At 50.9% G+C, this 21,065-nt stretch overlaps 1 protein-coding gene across 2 annotated transcripts in view; it reads right to left on the reverse strand.

The window, feature by feature from the left end:
* Positions 1 to 21,065, reverse strand: part of CACNA1B (calcium voltage-gated channel subunit alpha1 B) — a gene marked incomplete at both ends in the record, with an annotated part of 261,208 nt that overhangs the window by 150,398 nt on the left and 89,745 nt on the right. For both annotated transcript variants that reach the window (XM_082295118.1, XM_082295117.1), the window contains 3 exons: positions 9,502 to 9,689; positions 14,709 to 14,861; positions 17,174 to 17,265. In XM_082295118.1, coding sequence (XP_082151244.1) covers positions 9,502 to 9,689; positions 14,709 to 14,861; positions 17,174 to 17,265 — 433 coding nt within the window. The remainder of the gene's footprint in view (positions 1 to 9,501; positions 9,690 to 14,708; positions 14,862 to 17,173; positions 17,266 to 21,065) is intronic.

The raw sequence follows: 21,065 nt of genomic DNA on the forward strand, positions 1-21,065 counted from the left end.
CCTGGCTGATACTCAAAAAAACTACAGGTTGTAACAACACAATGGGAGGGAGGAAACTTAAATCCAGCAGGAAACATGGATGAAATCCACATATATGGATTTCTCTATAAAATTCTCTATGGATTTCCTCTATAACCAGCTGGAAGAAGGTCCAGGTACCAACAGAAGGGGTGTAAGGGGGTCGTGGGGGACCCACAGGCTCTCTCTGTTGGGATGGGTGTCACACATCCAGGGCTCCAAATGTGGTTTTGTGCTCAAGTCAATCGTTTGGCTGAGCTGGTTTGGGGTTTTTGTGCAAGGGTTTGGTCACCCCTCAGTGTGTCCCTGCCTTTTAGTGCCACTTCTACAAAAGCACCATCCACAGGAGAGGTTTCTCCTTTCTTCCCTCCCTTCTTCTCCCTCTCAAACCAACCCTGCACTCGGAGCTGCTGCCAGGCTCTTGGCTGCCTGCTCCACACTCTGCCATCCCTGCCCTACTTTCCTGCAGATGATTGGTGATAGTGAGCCACAAAATCAACAAAATCAACATTAGCCCCACAGCCACAGGCTGGCAATTATCATTTATGTGCACGCCGAAGGTGCCTGCTTCTTATTAGCAAATTCAAATCGCCCTAACTCGATAGTGAGTGCAATTGAGCACTAACAGCATTAGGAGATTTTTCTCTGCTTCCTGAAGCTGCAGAGAGAAAGAGAGAGCACAATTACACCGTGGCACAGCTCGGCAGCACAGCTCCCACCTCCGTCACGGGTGCACAACACCGGTGTGTGCCCCGTGCCCTGCTGGCCTTGCCCTCAGCATCTCCCCAGGCCCCCCGCACATCTCCAGGACCAATGCACAGCAACAAGAGGAGTTCAGCCTGGCAAGCTGAGGTCCCATCAGGTCCCAAGGGAAACCTCTCCCTAAGTCAGGGCTGTAAGGGATTTTATGCCAAATCTGTGGCCCAGCTGTGAGGCAGATGCTGTGTGCTCTTGGCTCCGAGATGCTCTGAGAAGCTGAGAGACCAGAGCAGGCTCTGCTACAGACAAAACCATGGGGACATTTCTTCACACACCTGTGGGCATTGAGTGTTGCAGCATCCATTTTTCATCTGCTGGCTCCTCCCTTCCCGCATGTGCTCTGTTATTGGATTCCCCCAGAGGGTGCTGGGCACTGCCCAGGCTCCCCAGGGAATGGGCACGGCCCCGAGGCTGCCAGAGCTCCAGGAGCGTTTGGACAGCGCTGCCAGGGATGCCCAGGGTGGGGCTCTTGGGGTGTCCTGGGCAGTCCTGCCCTCGATGCTCCTGGTCATCCTTTCAGCTGTGATTCCCTGATCTCCACCTCTTCAAAGACCCAGCTAAGTCCTGAGCTGTGTCCCAGGGGAAGCAGAGCACCCTTGTCCAAGCCTGGCACAGCTCCCTGCTCTGTTCTCCCAGTGCTGGTCACTTCCAGCCCAGGATTCTGACACCCCTCATCCACCTGGAGCAAAACTTGGTCCTGGGACATGACAGGGAATGCAGTGACAACAAAGGAACCATGTCAGAAATCTGCTGTGGGATTCAGAGTGGCAAAACAAAGCCTCTCCTTGTGCTTATTTTCCCTGAAGGAAATCCCTGCAGCAGCTTTTCCTTTTGCTGCCTGCTCACACTTTTGCTGGTTAAACAGCTTTGCTCCTCAATATTTATTCACAACAAGGAGAGCTGATCATGCACAGAGAGTGATCCCAGGAGACTGAACCCACCCTAAACCTCCTCACACCACTGCTGCCAGCCCCAGGACACACCAATAGCACTGCAAACACAACATTTCTTCCCACCCCTCTCAATATTTAGCAATTATGAGTCTGTGATTTAGTGGACCAGCTTCAGGTCACTTCTAACAGCCCATCAGTTGTTTGAGGAGAGAAGAGCAATTCCAGTGCCACCTGCAGAGTCCCACAGGCTCTGCTGGAGCATTCACTGCACCACCAAATCAGCTGTGAGAGTCCCCATGAGGAAAGCCAAGTGCAAAACCCCCCAGGAAACCACGCTCTGAGCAAAGGGCCAGCAAAAAGCCACTGAAGTCACCTTTAAGCCTTAACTGGCAGGTTTCAGAGGTGCTTAAAATGTGGAGGTTCTTGAGCCCTGAGGAATCTCATGAGCAGCAAAGAGGAACCTCCACCCAAGTCAGAGATGAGGGGAGCTGCTTTATGTTATTTATCTCCCTTCTGTACACGTTCAAACTGCACCCTCACACCACCTCCTGGGGGGGTTGCTCAGGAAATCACCTCATGCTCCAGGTAACCAGTGCTGGTCACATCCAAACTCCTCCTGAGGAGCATCACCTTGGATTCCCCAGCTCCCACTTGTGAGTGATGGAGACCAAGAGTCACAGGTTTGATCTTCATAAATAAACCTTTCACTGGCACAGGGTGCCCGGAGCAGCTGTGGCTGCCCCTGGATCCCTGGCAGTGTCCCAGGCCAGGCTGGACAGGGCTTGGAGCAGCCTGGGACAGTGGGAGGTGTCCCTGCCCATGGCAGGAGGTGGAATGAGATGAGTCTTAAGGTCCCTTCCAGCCCCAACCACTCTACAGTCCTATAAAACACCCCAAAAAGACACATGTGAGCTCTCCAAACTGGGACAACAGAGTCTCTTCTGCCCTTACAAGCCCCAACACCATCCCACCAACAAAACCATCTCTGGGTTGGGCTGGAAATGGAACAACAGTGAAATCCCAGCCTTTCATTTCTGTGTCTTCATAGGAATAAAGAAATTCAAAGACACAAAGGGGAATGAAAAATACCAGGTGAATCATGAACTATTAGAATTCAGGGAGGGTAAAGTTCCAGTTGGGATCCAATTTAAGGCAGATTTATATTTTGTTTGAACTGTTCATCCCTACTCACCAGCAGATTAGGTTAGGTCCAGCCCACAGTCTGGAAAGACCCACTGGACACTAATATTTCAGCAGGAAATAGAAGAAACAGGAAAATCTCTTGCCATTAAGATCAAAAGAGAACGAGGGTGCACACTTTGACATTTCTCCTCTCCTGCAAGCAGCCCCTGTTTTGCAAAGCAAATTCCACCGTGGAGCTTTGAACTCCTGGAGAGGAAAGATGAAAGGTGAAAACCCAGCTTGTTGAAAGTCAGCACCGAGGTTTCTGACAGCTCCAGATGGAGCACGTTTGACCCATGGCTTTCTGGGACCACAGACATAATTCTCAATTCCTTGGAAGTTCCTGGTGCAGCTCCCACACCTCACCAGGGGGAACGGAGCAGAGCAAACCACAAAGGACCACAGCAAGCAGCTCCAGCCCCTTCCCAACCCACTGAGGATCCCATGGAAAGCTCTGAGCTCCAAACTCATCACTGCCAGGTCCACAGCAGCTCCCTCAGGAGGGCCCCCAGCTGGCTCCTCTTTGTCAGGAATGCTTAGACTCAGCCTAGCAATAGAATTATTTTAATTGAGGAATTCATGGCCAGGCACAAAACTTCTCAGGCTTTTGTCACTTTGCAAAACAAAGCGAGCTTCCCATGGCAACCAGCGGAGGGTTTGGTGATGGACAGTAAGGTACTTGCACAAGCAGAACTGGGAATTACTGCCCAGAAAAGGAGTTGTGCTATTGCCTTTGTAAAAGGTTTCCCACCTCCACAGAGCCCATATTAGCAAGAGATGAATCACTGTCATTCACAAACACCAGGCACGTAAACAAGAGAATCTGAAATGCTCCAGGAACGATCTTAATTTGAAAACGAGATCTGGAGGGAAAGCAGGGCTCAGGAGGCCTCAGATCCCAGGGCAGCACAGTGTCTCTTGCTGAGCAGTGGCGTTGTTTCCTCCCACCCCGGGACGGTGATTTCTTCACCCAGACCCTGCATGCAGAGTCCACCACTGGAAATATTCTCCCTCAGCAGCACCAACATCCTCCAGCCCCAGCAGCCCCTGGTTATTGACAGAGCCATGCTCAAAGCACGATGAATGCAGCAACACTTGGCATATCCAGACACTTCATGGGGACTAATGAAGAAATTTACATAACGGGCCCACGAGCTGATCCGAACACCAGTCACCTCTTACCCCCGCTGATGCCTTCTTGATTTTTGCTGTGTTTCTTTTATATATTCTCTGTATTCTTTACACACATATTTGTAGCTTTGTAGCCTGTTACTGCACCTTAGCTCCAGCATTTTCCTAAGCACAAAGACAAAACAAATTCCAGGATCCCTGTGCGATCTTGGTTCTCCTTAGAAACCAAGGTTGAGACCAACTCTTTGAGACAATATTTTTATAAACAGGGTTTAGTCCTCATCTGAGGGAGGAGGATTTAGAAGGTGCTAGTGATGGGGGGATTACTTCACTGAGTGTGCTTCTAATTGGGGGCTCTTGTCAGATACTCATCTGCTCATTTGCTCATCTGCAAAACCTATGAAGATTGTACACGCTTTATGCGGGGTGTGCATCTGCAGCATTTTCCACCTGACAAATTGTGCACCTCAGGATCCTCATATAAAGAGGTAACCCCTTTTTATCACCCTGACTGTGTCTGGCTCGTGTTTCTGGAACCAGAGGAAAGGGCATCAGTTTCTGGTGGCTCTGCCAGCACAGGCTGGAGCCTCTCGATAGCTTTTGGGATGAAGAACCAACCCGCCCCACGCCCCACTCTGCCAGCATCACAGGCACAGGCTAAGTGGGTCCTCAGTGTCCCACATTGCCCCAAGGCCAGTGGGAGCTCCAGGGGAACACAACCTGCTCAAAGGGTCTGAGCAAGAGAGCCCAGAGCAGAGGCTGCCCCAGCAGCACCACTCCAGATGCAGAACAGCTGAACCAACCCAGTTCATGCTGAATCCACGCCGCAGAGAGACACAGCTCCTGCCACTGGCCCAGCCTGGCTCTGAACCGGTCCCAGCCTGGCACTGGACTGGTCCCAGCTGCACAAAGCCAAGTCTAGGCCATGTGGCCCCTGAACAGCATTCCGCCCCCCCTCCACAGCAAGCAGATTTTTCCCTAATTTCATGGTCCAGAAAATGCTCTGCCCATGCCTGAGGGATCTCTGAGCTGTCTGCACTGGGTTGGACTGAGAACCTGGTCACAACACCAGACTCCCACCCTGAGGAAAACAGTTGGGTTACTCCATTTTAACACATTCCCAGACCATGCTGAAGCTTGGAATTAGCAGGAGGTGCTGGAAAAAAAGGTTCTTCCCCATCACCAGCTTCCCTAAATTGCTCCTTGGACACTTTTGAGCACAAACAGGCCACAGCTGAGACAAACCTGCAGCTCCCAGAAGAGCCTGGCTGGAGTCATTGTTCCAAAGCTTTTGTGCTGCTGAGGCAGGAAGGTCTTTTCCCCAGCTTATGATTGAAGAATTTCACCCTCCTGATGATTCAGCCTCTTTGCTCCGAGCATAAATCACCTCCCAGATAAAGCTTTGCTAGAAAGCTTTCATGGGCCCCAATTAAAAGGAAAAGTCTCTGGAAGAATAAACAGTGGATCAGCAAGGAAAAAACGGGCTGAGATTTGTGAACTTGCTTTTTCCTTGCCCTCCCGATTCCTCAGTTTATCACAAGACAGGAAGTGAATATTTACAAGGTGGATTTCCAACTGCAAAGGCTGTGCTGAAATCTTTGATGCTGTGACTTTCTAAATCTGTAGGAAAGCTGGATCTGGACCACCTCTAAAGTCACCTCCATCCTTTGGGATTGACTGAATAATCCCTCACAACAAACCCCTCGCTTTGGGCAGTCCTGAGCCAAACCATCAAACACAAATCCCTCTTTCCTGAACATTTCTTGACGCCAAACTCCTCAGTTTGCCTGATGCCACCACAGACCAACTTTTTCAGCCTCCAATGTGCTTTCAGGACAGAGCTAACCCTCCCAGATTTCAATTAATGCTGAACTGGTGAAGCACATCTCACCCAGTGACTGATCCCTGCAAACGAAAACCCTGACTCTCCTCCACACCCCACAGCCCAGGTGTAGCAGGGAGAGGGGAGTGAGAACAAAGCCCTGTGGATGCAGGACAATCAATCCAGCACCGTTTTGTGGCAGGAAACGAACGGGCCATTAAGGAAGAAGTTGTAACCTCAGCCTTCCTGGAATGGCTCTCAGTCCCAGACTGCCTGGCAGCAGAGGGATTTCGGTCCCAGCAGGGCTGGCTGCTCCAACGCCAGCAAGGGAGGGGTTTGTACAAGCAGGGGGACAAACCTAGCCCAAGCAGAGCCAGCCTGTGGTGGTGGCACACACGGGAAGGGGTGAAGGAAGGGCTCAGCTAAGCCTGAGGGACAGCAGCTTTTATAGAATCACAGATTTGGGTTGGAAGGGACCTTAAAGCCCACCCAGTGCCACCCCAGCCATGGCAGGGACACCTCCCACTGTCCCAGGCTGCTCCAAGCCCCAGTGTCCAGCCTGGCCTTGGGCACTGCCAGGGATCCAGGGGCAGCCCCAGCTGCTCTGGGCACCCTGTGCCAGGGCCTGCCCACCCTCCCAGGGAACAATTCCTTCCCAATCTCCCATCCAGCCCTGCCCTCTGGCAGTGGGAAGCCATTCCCTGTGTCCTGTCCCTCCATCCCTTGTCCCCAGTCCCTCTCCAGCTCTCCTGGAGCCCCTTTAGGCCCTGCAAGGGGCTCTGAGGTCTCCACACAACCTCTTCTGTGTCCATAGGGGAGGTGCTCTAACCCCCTTCCCAACTTTGTGGCCTCCTCTGGACCTGCTCCCACAGTTCCATGTCCTTGTTATGTTGGGGACACCAGAACTCTGTGGTTTTCCCTGCTTTCATGAGTTAGCAGGAGAAAAAGCTCCAGCCTTTTTTCTTACTAATGCTTAATCCCAGTTTACACAGACCACATCTTGCCTGCCATGGTCCCACAGCCTTTTGCAAATCTTAATTAAGCAAAAGATTAAAAGTAGGTCCAGAGCTCAGCTCTGATGAGTATCCTGCATCAGGGGAATGCTGCTCTCCTTGAAGAGTCCAGAGCCTGGTAAAATTTTCCTGCCAAAAAAACATTTTCCTCAGCAGGGGAGAACTCAGGTGGTGAATCAGAGCTCCCTGAACAAGGAATAATCTCTGACACTCCCTCTCTGTCTAAGTCTGAGCATGAGTTCACTTACTCTAACAGTTCTGGATTCAAGAGGAAACATCTTCCAGCTTCTTCCCAGCCTGGGTCCAGCAGGGATCAGGCTGGTTCAGGCAGCATCCCTGTGCAGCTGCTGAGCTGCCTGGAGCTGCCTGGATTCCATCTCCAGAGGAGTGGCCAGGATGAGGAGCTGATTCTCCCCCTCTACTCTGCTCTTGTGGAACCCCACTTGGGGTTCTGTGTCCAGCTCTAGGGTCCTCAACACCAGGAGGACCTGGAGCTGCTGGAACAAGTCCAGAGGAGGCCACAGAGATACTCTGAGGGCTGGAGCCTCTCTGCTCTGAAGCCAGGCTGGGAGAGCTGGGGGTGCTCACCTGGAGAGGAGAAGGCTCCAGGGAGAGCTCAGAGCCCCTTAAAGGGCCTAAAGGAGCTTATGGAAAGGAGGGAGAGGGACTATTTATATGGGTAGAGTGACAGAACAAGGGGTAATGATTTTAAACTGAAGGAGAGCAGAGTTAGATGGGATATTGGGAAGGAATTGTTCCCTGGGAGGGTGGGCAGGCCCTGGCACAGGGTGCCCAGAGCAGCTGGGGCTGCCCCTGGATCCCTGGCAGTGCCCAAGGCCAGGCTGGACATTGGGGCTTGGAGCAGCCTGGGACAGTGGGAGGTGTCCCTGCCATGGCAGGGGTGGGATGGGATGAGCTTTAAGGTCCCTTCCAACCCAGACCATTCTGTAATTCCACGACTTCACTGCTGTTTCCTGGGCACAGCCTGACAACGCATCCACAAACACCCCATAGAGGATTTTCAGTCACTACTGCAGTATAATCTGGGCTTTTGTCTCCTTTTTCAGTTTGATGAACTTGGAGTAGGCACAGACGACACCAAACCAACAAACAAGTGGCCAGAAACCAGCACATGACTGAAGCTGTGAAAAAGCTGAGGACTGCACAGAGAGGATCTTCCCCACCCACAGCTTCTCTCAGTTTCCAACCTGCAAAAGCACAGCCAGGTTCTCAGCCAGCAGAGCAGCACAGGGAGGGGGTGACAGCCCTCAGGGACAAGGGACAGGGAGTTACTTCTGCTGAGTGTCCCGTGGCACAGCACAAACCACTCACCCTCCACCAGAACATCCAGAGCCCCTCAGATCTGCCAGATCCCAGCATCAAACCCTAAGCTGAGGTCTCAGACACAACAAATCCAACCCTGCAGGTGCTTCAGGCACCTGTTCCCAATTAGATTAATGGGTATCTGGAATGCAACTACAACAGCTTCAAAGCAACCCCCAAAATCAATACCCCCATGGTAAGCTCGGGGTTCTGCGTGTGGTACCAGAGGCAGGGTAGGAGAAGATGATCTCATACACCACATATTGATTAATCAATCCCAGCCAGGATGCTAATGGGCTCTTCTTACAACACTTGGCACCAGCAGGAAGGAGCAGGAATGCTGAATGAGAAGGGGAGAAACTGCTGGTGCAGGGAAGCTTCAGGGTGAGGGGAGAAATGTAACAGGGAAATCTTCTAGAGATGGATTTAAGTGGTCAGAGACTGGGAATAGATGGAGGAACTGAGCAGCAGAGGGAGAAGGGAATAAATCAGATTTATTGGCTCCAAACACAGCAGAATTGTACCTGGCAGTTGCTGTGGCTGAGGATAATCCTTTCCTGCTGCTACAAAAACCCTCCCAGGAAGGACTGAAAGGGCCCAGCATGGGTCTGGAGTCTGTGAGGAAGAACACTGAGCACAGCATCATCCCTCCAGCCAGAGAAATGGGCTGAGGGCATCAGGAATGCCCGACTTTGGGATTTTCCCACAGAAACTACGGCCTCAAAGGAGAGCATTGCACTGCCTGGAAGCCAGCAGAGGCTGGGTGGCATTGTCTGGCTCTTTGTCAAACTGGGAAGAGCAAAACTGGCCAGCCAAGAGGTTGTGACAGTCGTGGTCCTGCCTTGCAGGAGGCAGGGAAATCCAGCCTGGTGCATCCTCTGTGCAGCCCACAGAGTCACACCAGGGGTGAAGGTGAGTGACAGAGCTCTGTAAAACTGGACTGGACTAACCAAAACCAGTCCTGGAGCTCAGAATCACAAGTTTGATCAACAAGGACTACACCCATCAGGAGAGGAAACCTCCAGGTACAGAATATTAAGGAGTTGCTGCTTTTGCCACCCAGTTTTGTACAGTTTGGATTTTCTGTGGGGCACTGTGAGAACCTGCTCCAACTCACCCAGCAGAGCACAGGAGCACCTTGGGGTGACACCAACACTGGCACCACCCCACTGCCACCACACATCCCATCTGCAGCCTCAAAGCACCACGGATTCAACCAGAAGCAGCCCCTCAGGAAAACAGGAACAATCCTCCTGAAAACCAGGGGAGCAGGAGGTGAAAACCACACAAACTAAATTAATTTCTTCTCCCAGAACCATCTTTTCCCAACCAACACCCCCAGCCCCAGCAGAGGACTCACGTTGTAGAGGATGTCGGTCCAGCCCTCCATGGTGATGCACTGGAAGACCGTGAGCACGGCGAAGAGGATGTTGTCAAAGTTGGTGATGCCGTAGTTGGGGCCCTGCCAATATTCCCTGCACGTGGTCCCGCTCTCACACTGCCTGGCAGGAGGCTCCTCTCCACAGGGAAAATCTCCCACCTCCTCACCTGCAGAGAGGGAAGAGAAGGTGCTGACTGGAACCATCCTGAAAATCACTGAAACCATCCTGACAAGTTCCTGATTTGAACCATCCTGAAAATCACTGAAACCATCCCGAGAAGTTCCTGATTAGAACCATCCTGAGAAGTTTCTGATTAGAACCATCCTGAAAAGTTCCCGATTAGAACCATCCTGAAAAGTTCCTGATTGGAATCATCCTGAAAATTACTGAAACCATCCCGAGAAGTTCCTGACTGGAACCATCCCAAGAAGTTCCTGACGGGAACCATCCTGGAAAATTCCTGATTGGAATCATCCTGAAAATTACTGAAACCATCCTGAGAAGTTCCTGATTAAAACCATCCTGAAAAGTTCCTGACTGAAACCATCCTGAGAAGTTCCTGACGGGAACCATCCTGAAAATTCCTGACTGAAACCATCCTGAGAAGTTCCTGATGGGAACCATCCTGAAAATTCCTGATTGGAATCATCCTGAAAATTACTGAAACCATCCTGAGAAGTTCCTGATTAAAACCATCCTGAAAAGTTCCTGACTGAAACCATCCTGAGAAGTTCCTGACTGAAACCATCCTGAGAAGTTCCTGACGGGAACCATCCTGGAAAATTCCTGATTGGAATCATCCTGAAAATTACTGAAACCATCCTGAGAAGTTCCTGATTAAAACCATCCTGAAAAGTTCCTGACTGAAACCATCCTGAGAAGTTCCTGACGGGAACCATCCTGAAAATTCCTGATTGGAATCATCCTGAAAATTACTGAAACCATCCTGAGAAGTTCCTGATTAAAACCATCCTGAAAAGTTCCTGACTGAAACCATCCTGAGAAGTTCCTGACGGGAACCATCCTGAAAATTCCTGACTGAAACCATCCTGAGAAGTTCCTGACGGGAACCATCCTGGAAAATTCCTGATTGGAATCATCCTGAAAATTACTGAAACCATCCTGAGAAGTTCCTGATTAAAACCATCCTGAAAAGTTCCTGACTGAAACCATCCTGAGAAGTTCCTGACGGGAACCATCCTGAAAATTCCTGATTGGAATCATCCTGAAAATTACTGAAACCATCCTGAGTAGTTCCTGCCTGGTGCTGCCACATCCTCCTGGCACCACTGCAAGGATTAAATTCACATTTTGGGTTCCTTTGTGCCACTGTGGACGTGGAAAAGTTTCCACATTGCTGGGCTGTGAGAGATGGGTTAGTGCAGGGTGGAGCAAAGCCGTCCCTGAAGCACCCAAAATTCACAGTTTGCCATCTCACATCGTGGAATTGTTTAGGTTGGAAAAGACCTCCAAGATCATCAAGTGACACCATCAGTGCAGCACCACTAACCCATGTCCCCAGGTGCCCCATCCACATGTTTTTGAGCACTTCCAGGGATGGGGACTCCACCCTGGGCAGCTCCTTCCAGTGCCTGACCACCCCTTCAGTGAGGAAATTTCCCCAAATCTCCAGTCTAAACCTCCCCTGGTGCAACTTGAAGCCATTTCCTGTCGTCCTGCCACCTGTTAGCTGGGAGAAGAGGCTTCCAAACTGCAAATAATTCCTGGCTCATGACAGTTCAAAACATCTGAGAGGCCTGGAAATGGTGTAAGAGCAGCACAAAAATACCACACACACAAAAAAGCCCCCAAAACACCACAAAAAAATAAAACCAAGAGCGTGGTAAAAGCAGGGCTTTGGGAATGGGACACACCTCAAACACCCCAAAGTGCTAAATATTGGCTCTATAACAGGAACTCAAAAGGGCACCTTCCACACCAGTGCTGATTTTGGGGTGTGGACTGCCCCAAAATTGCCCAGGCTCCACATTTTTGCTCCAAATGCAGCACATGTGGCAGGGAAAGAATCCTTGTGGGATGGTGCTTCTCTGCTGAGTTTCATTGCAGACCCAGAGAAGGCCAAGGTGGATAAATCTGCCAAGGAAGGACAACCAGGAATGGCCAGGAGGGTGCCCAGCATCTTCCAGGCTCAGCTGGGAAGGGCTGCAGCCATCCAGAGCAGCTTGGAAAACTCCAGAGCTGGGTTTTTGGAGTAAACAAATATCCCAAGTCATAGCCTGTTTGGAGAGCTGCGACTGGGGAAGGATTAAAGGGTTTTTAAAGGGTTTTTAAAGGGACACATTATGGTTGGTAATGGAGCAGCAAACAGAACAAAATCCAATTCACCGGGGGAAAAGCAGCAGCAGCCCTAATGAGAATTAGGAATAATCATTCCACAGAGCAGAGCCTGCAGGAGGAAAACAAAATTGTCACTGTGGAGCAGGATCGAAGTGTGCGTGGATTTATATAAATATATATGGGACACTTCCCTGTTGACTCAATGCCTCGGTGCAGGGCAAAGCTCCAGCTCCCATATGGGTCACCACAGGCTCTCACGAGGGCTTGGTGAGAGAAGAAAATGCCAAAGCTGGCTCCTGCAGACCGTTTGTGGAAAAAGGATCCAGTTTCATTTCAGTTTGGCCTTTTGCTGCCAGGGAATTCTCTGAAAATGCAGTGCACATCCACCACAAAGGGGTGGGAAGGGGGGATTTTTCCTTTTTAAAGCAGTGACCAAAACTGGCCCTTACTCCTTATGGCTGGAGAGACAGAGGAAAGATGAATCTCAAGGAAAAATGGGAAATAAATGTGATGCCCTTTCTCCTGGAGTAGCACTTGGGCTGGGTCAGGTGCTTCAAAATAATCTAGTGTCAGCAGAACAGGACAGCAAGGAGGGTGCAGGGAGAGGGAAACAAGACTGGAGCATGCACTGACACTGAGTTTTGCCCAATTTCCATTAAAATAATGACATGTTTCCAGCTTAGAACATTCAGGCTGAGGGGGAAAGGCCTTGAATAACCCTTTGGCCATATTTTGGTGCCAGTTTGGTGCCCTGACCTACCCAGGCTATTGACTCAGCAGAGCAACACTCGGTGTTGACGCCTCTGCTCGGTGCCCTTCACGATGCCCAGCTGGTACCTCTCGTGCAGCTCCTGATTCCAGGAAAAATCCCGGGGCTTTGCTCACTTTGGGGATTTGGAACAGCAAGAAGCACGAGCAGCTTTCCCTCCTCCCATTTCCCGGCCGCTGCCAGAGGCATCTCTTTAATGAGTTCACATTTCCCTGCTCAGGCCAGTTTGGAGCCCGTGGTCTCTGCCTGGGCTCCTTAATGCACCTCTGTGGGCATGAGGAGCACTTTAGGTTTTAAAAAGCTTTGTGGCTGCTCTGCTGCTCTGCTCCCTGGGGATGCAGTGCCAGGAAGCCTCCCCCAGTCTCCTTTCCAGAAACACCATTTCCCGCCCAGCAGCTGGAATGGATCCCCATAACTCACCCAAGCCCAGCTGGGCAGCCTCGGAGCATGGAGTGACCAGGGCACAGGCACTTTCCCCCTCCTGGTGAGGGGATTTGGGAGCTGAGCCACAGCTCCCACCGAGCTGGCAGCTGCTGCCATGCAGAGAAATGCAGCACAGGCAGCAGAGCTTCGGCTGCGCTCCCAACTCCGGGCTGGAACGCACCCAGCCAGCAAGAGGCGCTTACACACAACATCACCCATGACAAAAACCTGTCCTCGGTCCCCAAAACCTGGCATGGAGACCTCTTGGTCACCACTGATGGCAGAGATGAGTCTGCAGGGAGCACGCAGTCTTTGCAGGGAGCTAAGTCCATCACTCTGGGGGTGATGTTTCACTTTTGCACTTGCGAGGTTCTGGGGGAGAAGAAAATCCTCCCTGCTGCGGGTGTCAGCCGTGAGGGAGAGCCTCGGGCTCTGGCTGCCTCCTGCACACAGAGGATGCACAAACATCCCCCACCCCATCTGCAGTTTAACAGACCTGGAAATGCTCCTAGGAAACCCTGACCTGCTCAGGATTTCATCCTCCCCACCACCTCGGCACAAACTCTGCTGCTTCCTCCACACCAATATCGTCACTGCTGTCCCTGTCCCCCTGTCCTCACTGCTGCAGCCCCTCGCAGGGGCCACACTACCCACAAAGAGGCTTTTTCCTCCTACAAATCCAGTCCAAAAACTCATTTCCTCCAGGAATCGCTGGGATTTTCTCACAAACCGTAACTCCTGACAGTCTTCCGTGACCTGCGTTATGTTTTTCCAGCATTCCATAGGAACTCGAGCAAGAATTCCCTTTGCAAATCTCTGTGTACACTGAGTGTATTAAAGTGTTCCCATCAGAAAGCTCTGAGATTTGGCAGGGACATTGTTTTATCACCACTGGATTGCACGGAAATAAATCAATATTAAGACCTATTAGCGATAACAAGTGAAAATAGAAGGCTGTGTTTAAAGAAAGTCAATTGCACCTTAAAATGCAATGGTTTGGAGACAAGGACAGTATTTTTATGTGTGTTATCAGAAAATAAACATATTAACACTACTATAAAGGAATGGGGTGGAACAAGATGATCTTTAAGGTCCCTCCCAGCCCAAACCATTCCATGATTTGACACAGCTGTTCCCAGCCAACACTCTCTGGGATCATCCTTCTCTGCCTCCATTTTACAGGGTTTATCACTCAGTCACAGGCACACACATCATTCACTCTCCAGTGCCCAATTTCCCTTCTCTGAAGGTCATTTTTATCCTTTCTCCATCAAAGGACTCCTTACCTCCCATTTATCATCCTTTTATTTTTTGATCTTTTACTATTCCACACCAAAGTTTGCCCAGAAACCTTCCCAGGAAACTCTGGGCGCATAAAGCAGAACCCAATGAAAATGCAAACAGACACTGAAGAATAAAATCAAACAACAGGAATTTGGTTCTGGGCTTCTGCTGTGAAAGTTTTTAGGGCCTCCTATCCCAAAAGAATTTTTCATCTCACTCTTAGGCAGACTGGGAGCAGCCCAGGGGCATCAGAGAGAGGAGAATCTGTCCCAGTCCATGTAGGGTGGGCACAAAATTCTGGTAACTCTCAGAATACGTGGCTAAAGAGGGAAAGAAGGCAGGGAATGTGGAAGAGGCCAAAGGAAAAGCAACAGGGAAGCAGGATAGAAAGATCCAAAGGGCAGAGCTCACCTGTCTCGTTGGAAAAGCAGGTTTTATGGAATTTGCCCATGTAGAACTCCAGCCCGATGATGGCAAACATCACGATGGCGAAGAAGAGGAGCAGCCCAATCTGCAGCAAGGGCACCATGGCCTTCATGATGGACTTGAGGACAACCTGCAGGCCTGGGGGGACACAAAAACACCTCAGGGAGGGAAGGAAAAGAAGGACATGGGGATGGAGAGAAGGTGGGAGAGAGGGGCTGTCCAAGGGACAATTTGGGATTGGCGATAGCGAGCAATGCTGCTCTCCCACACTGCTATAAACACATTTCCTGCCATAGGAGCAGGAGAGACAATTGGGGGCTCTCCTTTTCTGGTGGCTTTCCTTCAGGTGACAGATTCAATGGGGTTTTTAAGCTTCAGAGGCACTAAAAGGATTTTTCCTGAAGCTGCCGGAGTCCCAAGACTCAGCCTGGAGCTGAACCAGGGCAATTGTGCACCTTTGAACCCTACCTGGGACTCCTTAGGGCCAAGCAAACCAGCCTGTTGTAGATCAAGTGGATGAAAAGCTCATTCCCTGTTCTCCACAGACATGCTGGAAGTGTCAGCTTTATCCCACTAAATTCCAACAGTGGCTGGACTGAGCAGTAATTAAGAAATTGGTGCTAAATATTGTTATTACCATTATTATCTGACTGTGCTGGAATGGAAGCGAGACCTTAGCAGGAGCTCAAACCTCAGCTAATACAATTATTTATTAAAGTAATACAATTTAAATAATACTATTATTTAGCTGCACCGGGGTCTCTTACAGATATTTTCCAAAATAAATTCCGATTTGTGTTTATTCACACAAGGCTCTCTTTGGGAGGAAGGTTAAGGTGTTTCTTGGAGAGATCTGCACTGCAGTGAAAACCTGTCCTGAGAAACGCAGAGTGAGGGCAAAGAGGGAATTTCCCAGCACCTGATGCTGCCACTTAGCTTGAAAGTGGAGGAGGGAAGGAAAACCCCGTGGATGGGTGAGATCCCCCTGTCCCACAGAGTCTGGGGCGCTCAGGAGCTGCCTCTCCCTCCACAACCAGAACAGCCTCGACGCTGTCCCCATCGCACCCTGCTCTGCAGGAACAAACCCTGTCCCCAGGCTCTCCATCATCCAGCAGCCCTGGCACTCATTTTCAATTAAAGCCAGGCGAGATAAGGCGAGAGAGGCTGGCAGATAACGCCCTGCACACCACAAAAACCCTGCAGTGATGGGCAGCAGCTCCCTCGCTGGCCTGTCCTGAGGGGAGGGGGGTGAGGGACCATCCTTATCCTGCCACCTTGTACAGCACCAGCGAGACCAAGATGGGCACAGACATTTTAAAAAGCATCAAGGTGTCTTTGATGGGAAAAATGCTGAGGGTTTAAAGAGAAGAATATTCCGTGTCTGTGGGTGGTTGCACCTCGAGGTTGTGTATTTACTACAGGAAAAAAACAAAACGACCATAAAATGTTCAGCTTTCACCACATCACTAAAAACCTGAGAGCAAATATTGTGGGGAAATGTTGTGCTGGTCCAGGAGATGTCCCCAGGTGGGAAAATGTCCCCCATGCCAGGACAGGGCCAGCTCTGAGGGGCCACCTCAGTTCTGGGACATCCTCAGACTCTCATTGCCACGCCTTGCCCAGGCAAAAGGTCCAGGAAATATCAGCCAGCAGCATCTCCTCGTTGGAGACAAACAAATGCCACCTTTCCAAGGATCCCTCCTGGGTGGGAATTCAGATTGAAGCCCTGCCCATGAATGGATCCTCATTTCAGGAATTTTTGGTGCTGTCATTGTCCCCAGGTTAATGCAGAGGACACCAGAACATCCCACAGTGCTGCAGCTCCTTGCAGCAGCTCCTGCTGGAGGGTAAAAATCTCTTTATTCCACATCCAGAAATGAAACAGCTCCTGGAAGTGATCCCTGCTGGGGGACAGAGCTGTGACTGTGACAAATAAAAAGGCAGAAACCACGGTGTGGGCACTGGGATGGTTTCAGGGCAGGATGCAGCTCCTCACTGGAGCACTCAGACCCTTCAGGCTCACACATAAAATACCTAAAGTTGAGTAGGGAAGGCTAAATCCCACCTGCTCTTTTCCCTTTATTTTTTCCCCCATATTAAAAGGGTAAAATCCCTGGCACAAGAAGCTCAGCTGATCAAAACCATGAGAAGATCCAAGCTGAAAAGCCTGAAAGCTGCAAAATTCAGCTCTCAGGTCTTCACACCCCAGAGAATTCATTCACCCCCGAAGGCAAAGGGATCCTAGGACAAATCCCTGCCCCTCACTTGCAGATCTGGGAGCGCAGCGCTGAAATCAGCACAATATGGGATGAGAGACACCCAGACCCCAAAAAGGGGCAGGAGCCACTGACCCCAAAGAGCCAGGAGAAGAAAATGTGGCTCAGAAAAGCAGTAACACCCCAAATCCACAGAGCACTTGGGCTGTGACACGACGTTGTCACCACACTCACTTGGGATCCCCGACACGAGTTTCAGGGGCCGCAGCACCCGCACGGCTCGCAGGGTCCGCAGGTCAAAATCAGTCCCAGCAGTCGCCAGAATCCTGAAGGGGAAAGGGCAAAAAAATAAATGAGATTAACTGCAAATTCCTCTTTCCAAAGCATGGGTAAGCGTGGTGTAAAAGCAGCAAATATTGGAGCTGCTTTAGACTTCGTTGTGCCTGTACATGTGATCCCTGAAAGCCATCAATTCCCAAAAACTCCAGGGCTGCTGTAGGAAAATCCCCAATCTCTGCCTGTTTAAGAGGCCACTGGAACATCATCAGGGCACTGAAGAGCTGCACCCTGTGCCACAGGACAGCTCACCCCAAAAGGAGACGGAGGGAGGGAACTAAACCCCTCAGTTATGCTGGGAATCACCTGCCAGAACTTCCCATAATAAACCCACAAGTCGCTCCATTTGATGTCTGGCGTCTCCCAACACCTGCAGCCGTTTCTGCTCATGGTTTCCTTCCTCTCTGTGCGTGAAATTAATTTTTGTTCCGAGCATCTCCTTGGAGAAGAACGTGCAGAGAGCAGGGTGTGGGTCTGACACCCCACGAAATCCAGCCCCCAGAGCAGAAGGAGTCTTAAAAATGGGATGCTCTGCACAGAAGACGAAATGGATTCCCTGGTTTAGGGCACAGCAAGGGAAGAAATATTGTCCCAGTGTCCACAAGGAATAATGGAAACTTGTTTTTCCTCACTTTCCTGGTAACAGGAGCCCCTTTTCCTCACTTTCCTGGTGACAGGAGCTTTTTTTCCCCACTTTCTTGCTAACCGGAGGCCTTTTTCCCCATTTTCTTGCTAAGAGGAACTCTTTTTGCTCGGTCTCCTGATAACAGAAGCTCTTTTCCCTCAGTTTCTTAATAACAGGAGCCCTTTATTCCTCAGTTTCTTGACACCAGGCTGCTGAGCATCCAGCAGCCATCAGCCACCATGAAAACAAATCCAAGGGAAAGCAGAATTTTCCCAACCCAGCTGTATAATTGCACTCTGACCTGCGCAGGATGCCTGCAAACCCAGCGGAGGAGGCCGTGGCAGCGCAGGGAGCACTCCCGGGATAAATCCCTGTCCTTGACTTACTGACTGACTTAGCCCCGCTGCCAAGCCTGGCCTAGGGAAGAGCAGGCTCAGCATTGCTGGGCGGAAAGGGCCAGACTCCATCAGCAGGAGGTGCTGGAGGTCAGGAAAAAAACCTGCTGGGATGTTGGATGGCAGCAGGCAGAAGCAAGCCAGGAGCTGAGTATTTATTCTATAGGACACCTGTTCCCACATTTTCACGACCTTAAAATTCCCATGACATCAGCTCCATGGATGCAGTTTGAGCACAAGCAACAGGAGATGCTTTAAACCAAGAACCAGCTCATGCAGAGACTTCTAATTTCATCTTCTGCCCCCGTGCCAGAGATTTCATCCTCTGCTCCCTTCCCTCCATCCCCACGGTTTAATTGCTCACTTACAGACCTGTGCAGTGTGGGAGTAACACGGGCAGGGATAAACCTGAACATCCACCTTGGAGGTTGTTCCCAACAGCACAATCAGCCTCCAGAAAGCCAGGACGGATTTGTGCTGTCACCAGGCTCGGGACAAGCTGAGGGAAAGGGTCCTTCATGCCCTTATTTTGGTTTTGAATTCAAAGAGCAAATGGGAGGGAATGGGTGCCGGTAAAGTCTCCAATGGGTTGAAGTTGTCATTCCAGAGCTTTCTTCCTAACAGGCTTGATATCAAATCCAGCCTGTTCCAACTCTGGCAACACACACAAACCACCTTTCCCAGGAAAACTCTTGGGTTTGGCCATTTAAGTCATGGATTCCCACATTGTTTTCACCGTCAGCCCCCAGTTAACCTGCACGGGACACCCCAGAGCCACCATCTCCCGTGGATGCTCCGTGGATTCCATCCCATCCCAGCCAAATCCCACAGACCACCCAGGAGGCCTGAGCTGTCCCTGCTCCCTCTGCCCGTGAATCAGGCACTCTGGGAAAACAAAACAGCCCAGATGTTGTCTGGAGAGGTAAAAAACAGCTGCAGGCTGAACAAAGCTGGAAAAAAAATCATAGAATGGTTTGGGTTTTCTCTGGGCACCCTGTGCCAGGGCCTGCCCACCCTCCCAGGGAACAATTCCTTCCCAGTCTCCCATCCAGCCCTGCCCTCTGGCACTGGGAAGCCATTCCCTGTGTCCTGTCCCTCCATCCCTTGTCCAAAGTCCCTCTGCAGCTCTCCTGGAGCCCCTTTAGGCCCTGCAAGGGGCTCTGAGCTCTCCCTGGAGCCTTCTCCTCTCCAGGTGAGCACCCCCAGCTCTCCCAGCCTGGCTCCAGCCCTGGAGCAGCTCCGTGGCCTCCTCTGGAGTCTCTCCAGCAGAAACTGAGGTGCTGAGGAGCAGCTCTGGGGCTGAACACCCCATGTGAACCTTGCAGACCAACGAGGCAGAGGCTGAGAAAGGCCAGGTTGGGCATCCAGCACTTTCCCTGCTCCAGACAAAGCGGGAAGGGCTGGATCCCGCAGCCTCCTGGCACTCCACGCTCACCCCCACGGCTCTGCAGCCGCAGCCAGGCTGTGCCAGCCGTGGAACCGGGGCACAGGGGGCCCTGAGGCTTTTAAAGAGTCTTGTGGTGTCAGCATCCGCCCCAGGAAGCCTCCGGATGTCAGGAAGGACCCAGGGCAGCAGCTGGAGCACAACAAAGCAGCTCAGAAGCTGTGCCAGGGTGGGGATGGGGCCTTTTCCCCCTACAAAACCAAAATTCATTTACAGGATTCCAGTGCCCTAAGCTGGAAAAACATCCCGGTGAGGGGGAGAACTTAATTAACATCATCTGGGGCATTTGCCAAAGCGCCACTTTTACTTTACTTTTTCCCTCCAAAAGCTCATAAAAGCCACTGTGAGTTAGGTCAGGACAAGAGGGAAATGATCCTTAAAAATAAGAGAAATGCAGAGATCAAAGGAGCCAGCTGACAGGCACATCCCAAAATCCTGCTGGAGCATCCCTGGCTCAGCCAACAGCTGAGAACAAAGCAGAGGTGGTGGGGGAGCCAGTGCCAGAAGAGGAAATCAGCTGGGAAAAGTGAAAAAAAAATTTTAAAAAGTCAGATTTTAGGTGATGAATGCCTTGATCTGCAGCCACTTTTGTGCCTTGGTGGGTTGTGCAGAAACACAGAGATCGGATGTGGTTGGGATGTTGCCACTTCCAAGGGTTTGAGTACAATAAAATCAACTCCTCCATGGAAGTTTTCTTTTTTGTGATGGCCAAACACCCAACTTTTCTCGTTCTTATGCTGCTGGGGAGGACCTGAGCACCTATCCTGCCCTCCCTGGGGGCTCAGGACCGTGGCACTCACTCCTGATTTTCACCATCCCTTGGTTAAAAGCTGCTCTCCTCTCTCTCTCCTCCACTGAGGAGCCCTGACTGACAGCTCTTCCCAGAGACAGCCCAGCTGTGGGATAAATGCTCAATGACTTCTATTCCAGCAGAGCCTGGAATAAATTATGAAAGCAGCTTGTTCCTCTGGGGATAAAAGAAAGCAAAGAATGAAGGGAAAGTTCCTTGCCTGAACATTCTGATAACATAAATAATTAGCAACCCCTTCCTGTAAGGATCTGGGAGCTCAGGATTGATTTGTTCTGGTTCAGCAAGACCCACGCTGCCAGACACAGGTGATGAACGTTCTCAGTGAAGGCCTGAGCAAAGGAAATGCCTTGGAATTCCTTCAGGTTTAACCCCAGAGCTCCAAATCCTGAGCATTGGAGTGGGGAAAAGCTAATCCTGCTCCTCAGGAGCAGCCCCACCTCGCCTGCGAGCCATTACTGCTTCCCATGGGATCTCACCAGTTCTTCCAGAGGAGGAATCACTGGAATAACTTGTGG

Source organism: Coloeus monedula (genome assembly GCF_965178545.1).
Source record: "Coloeus monedula genome assembly, chromosome: 21".
Taxonomy (NCBI): domain Eukaryota; kingdom Metazoa; phylum Chordata; class Aves; order Passeriformes; family Corvidae; genus Coloeus; species Coloeus monedula.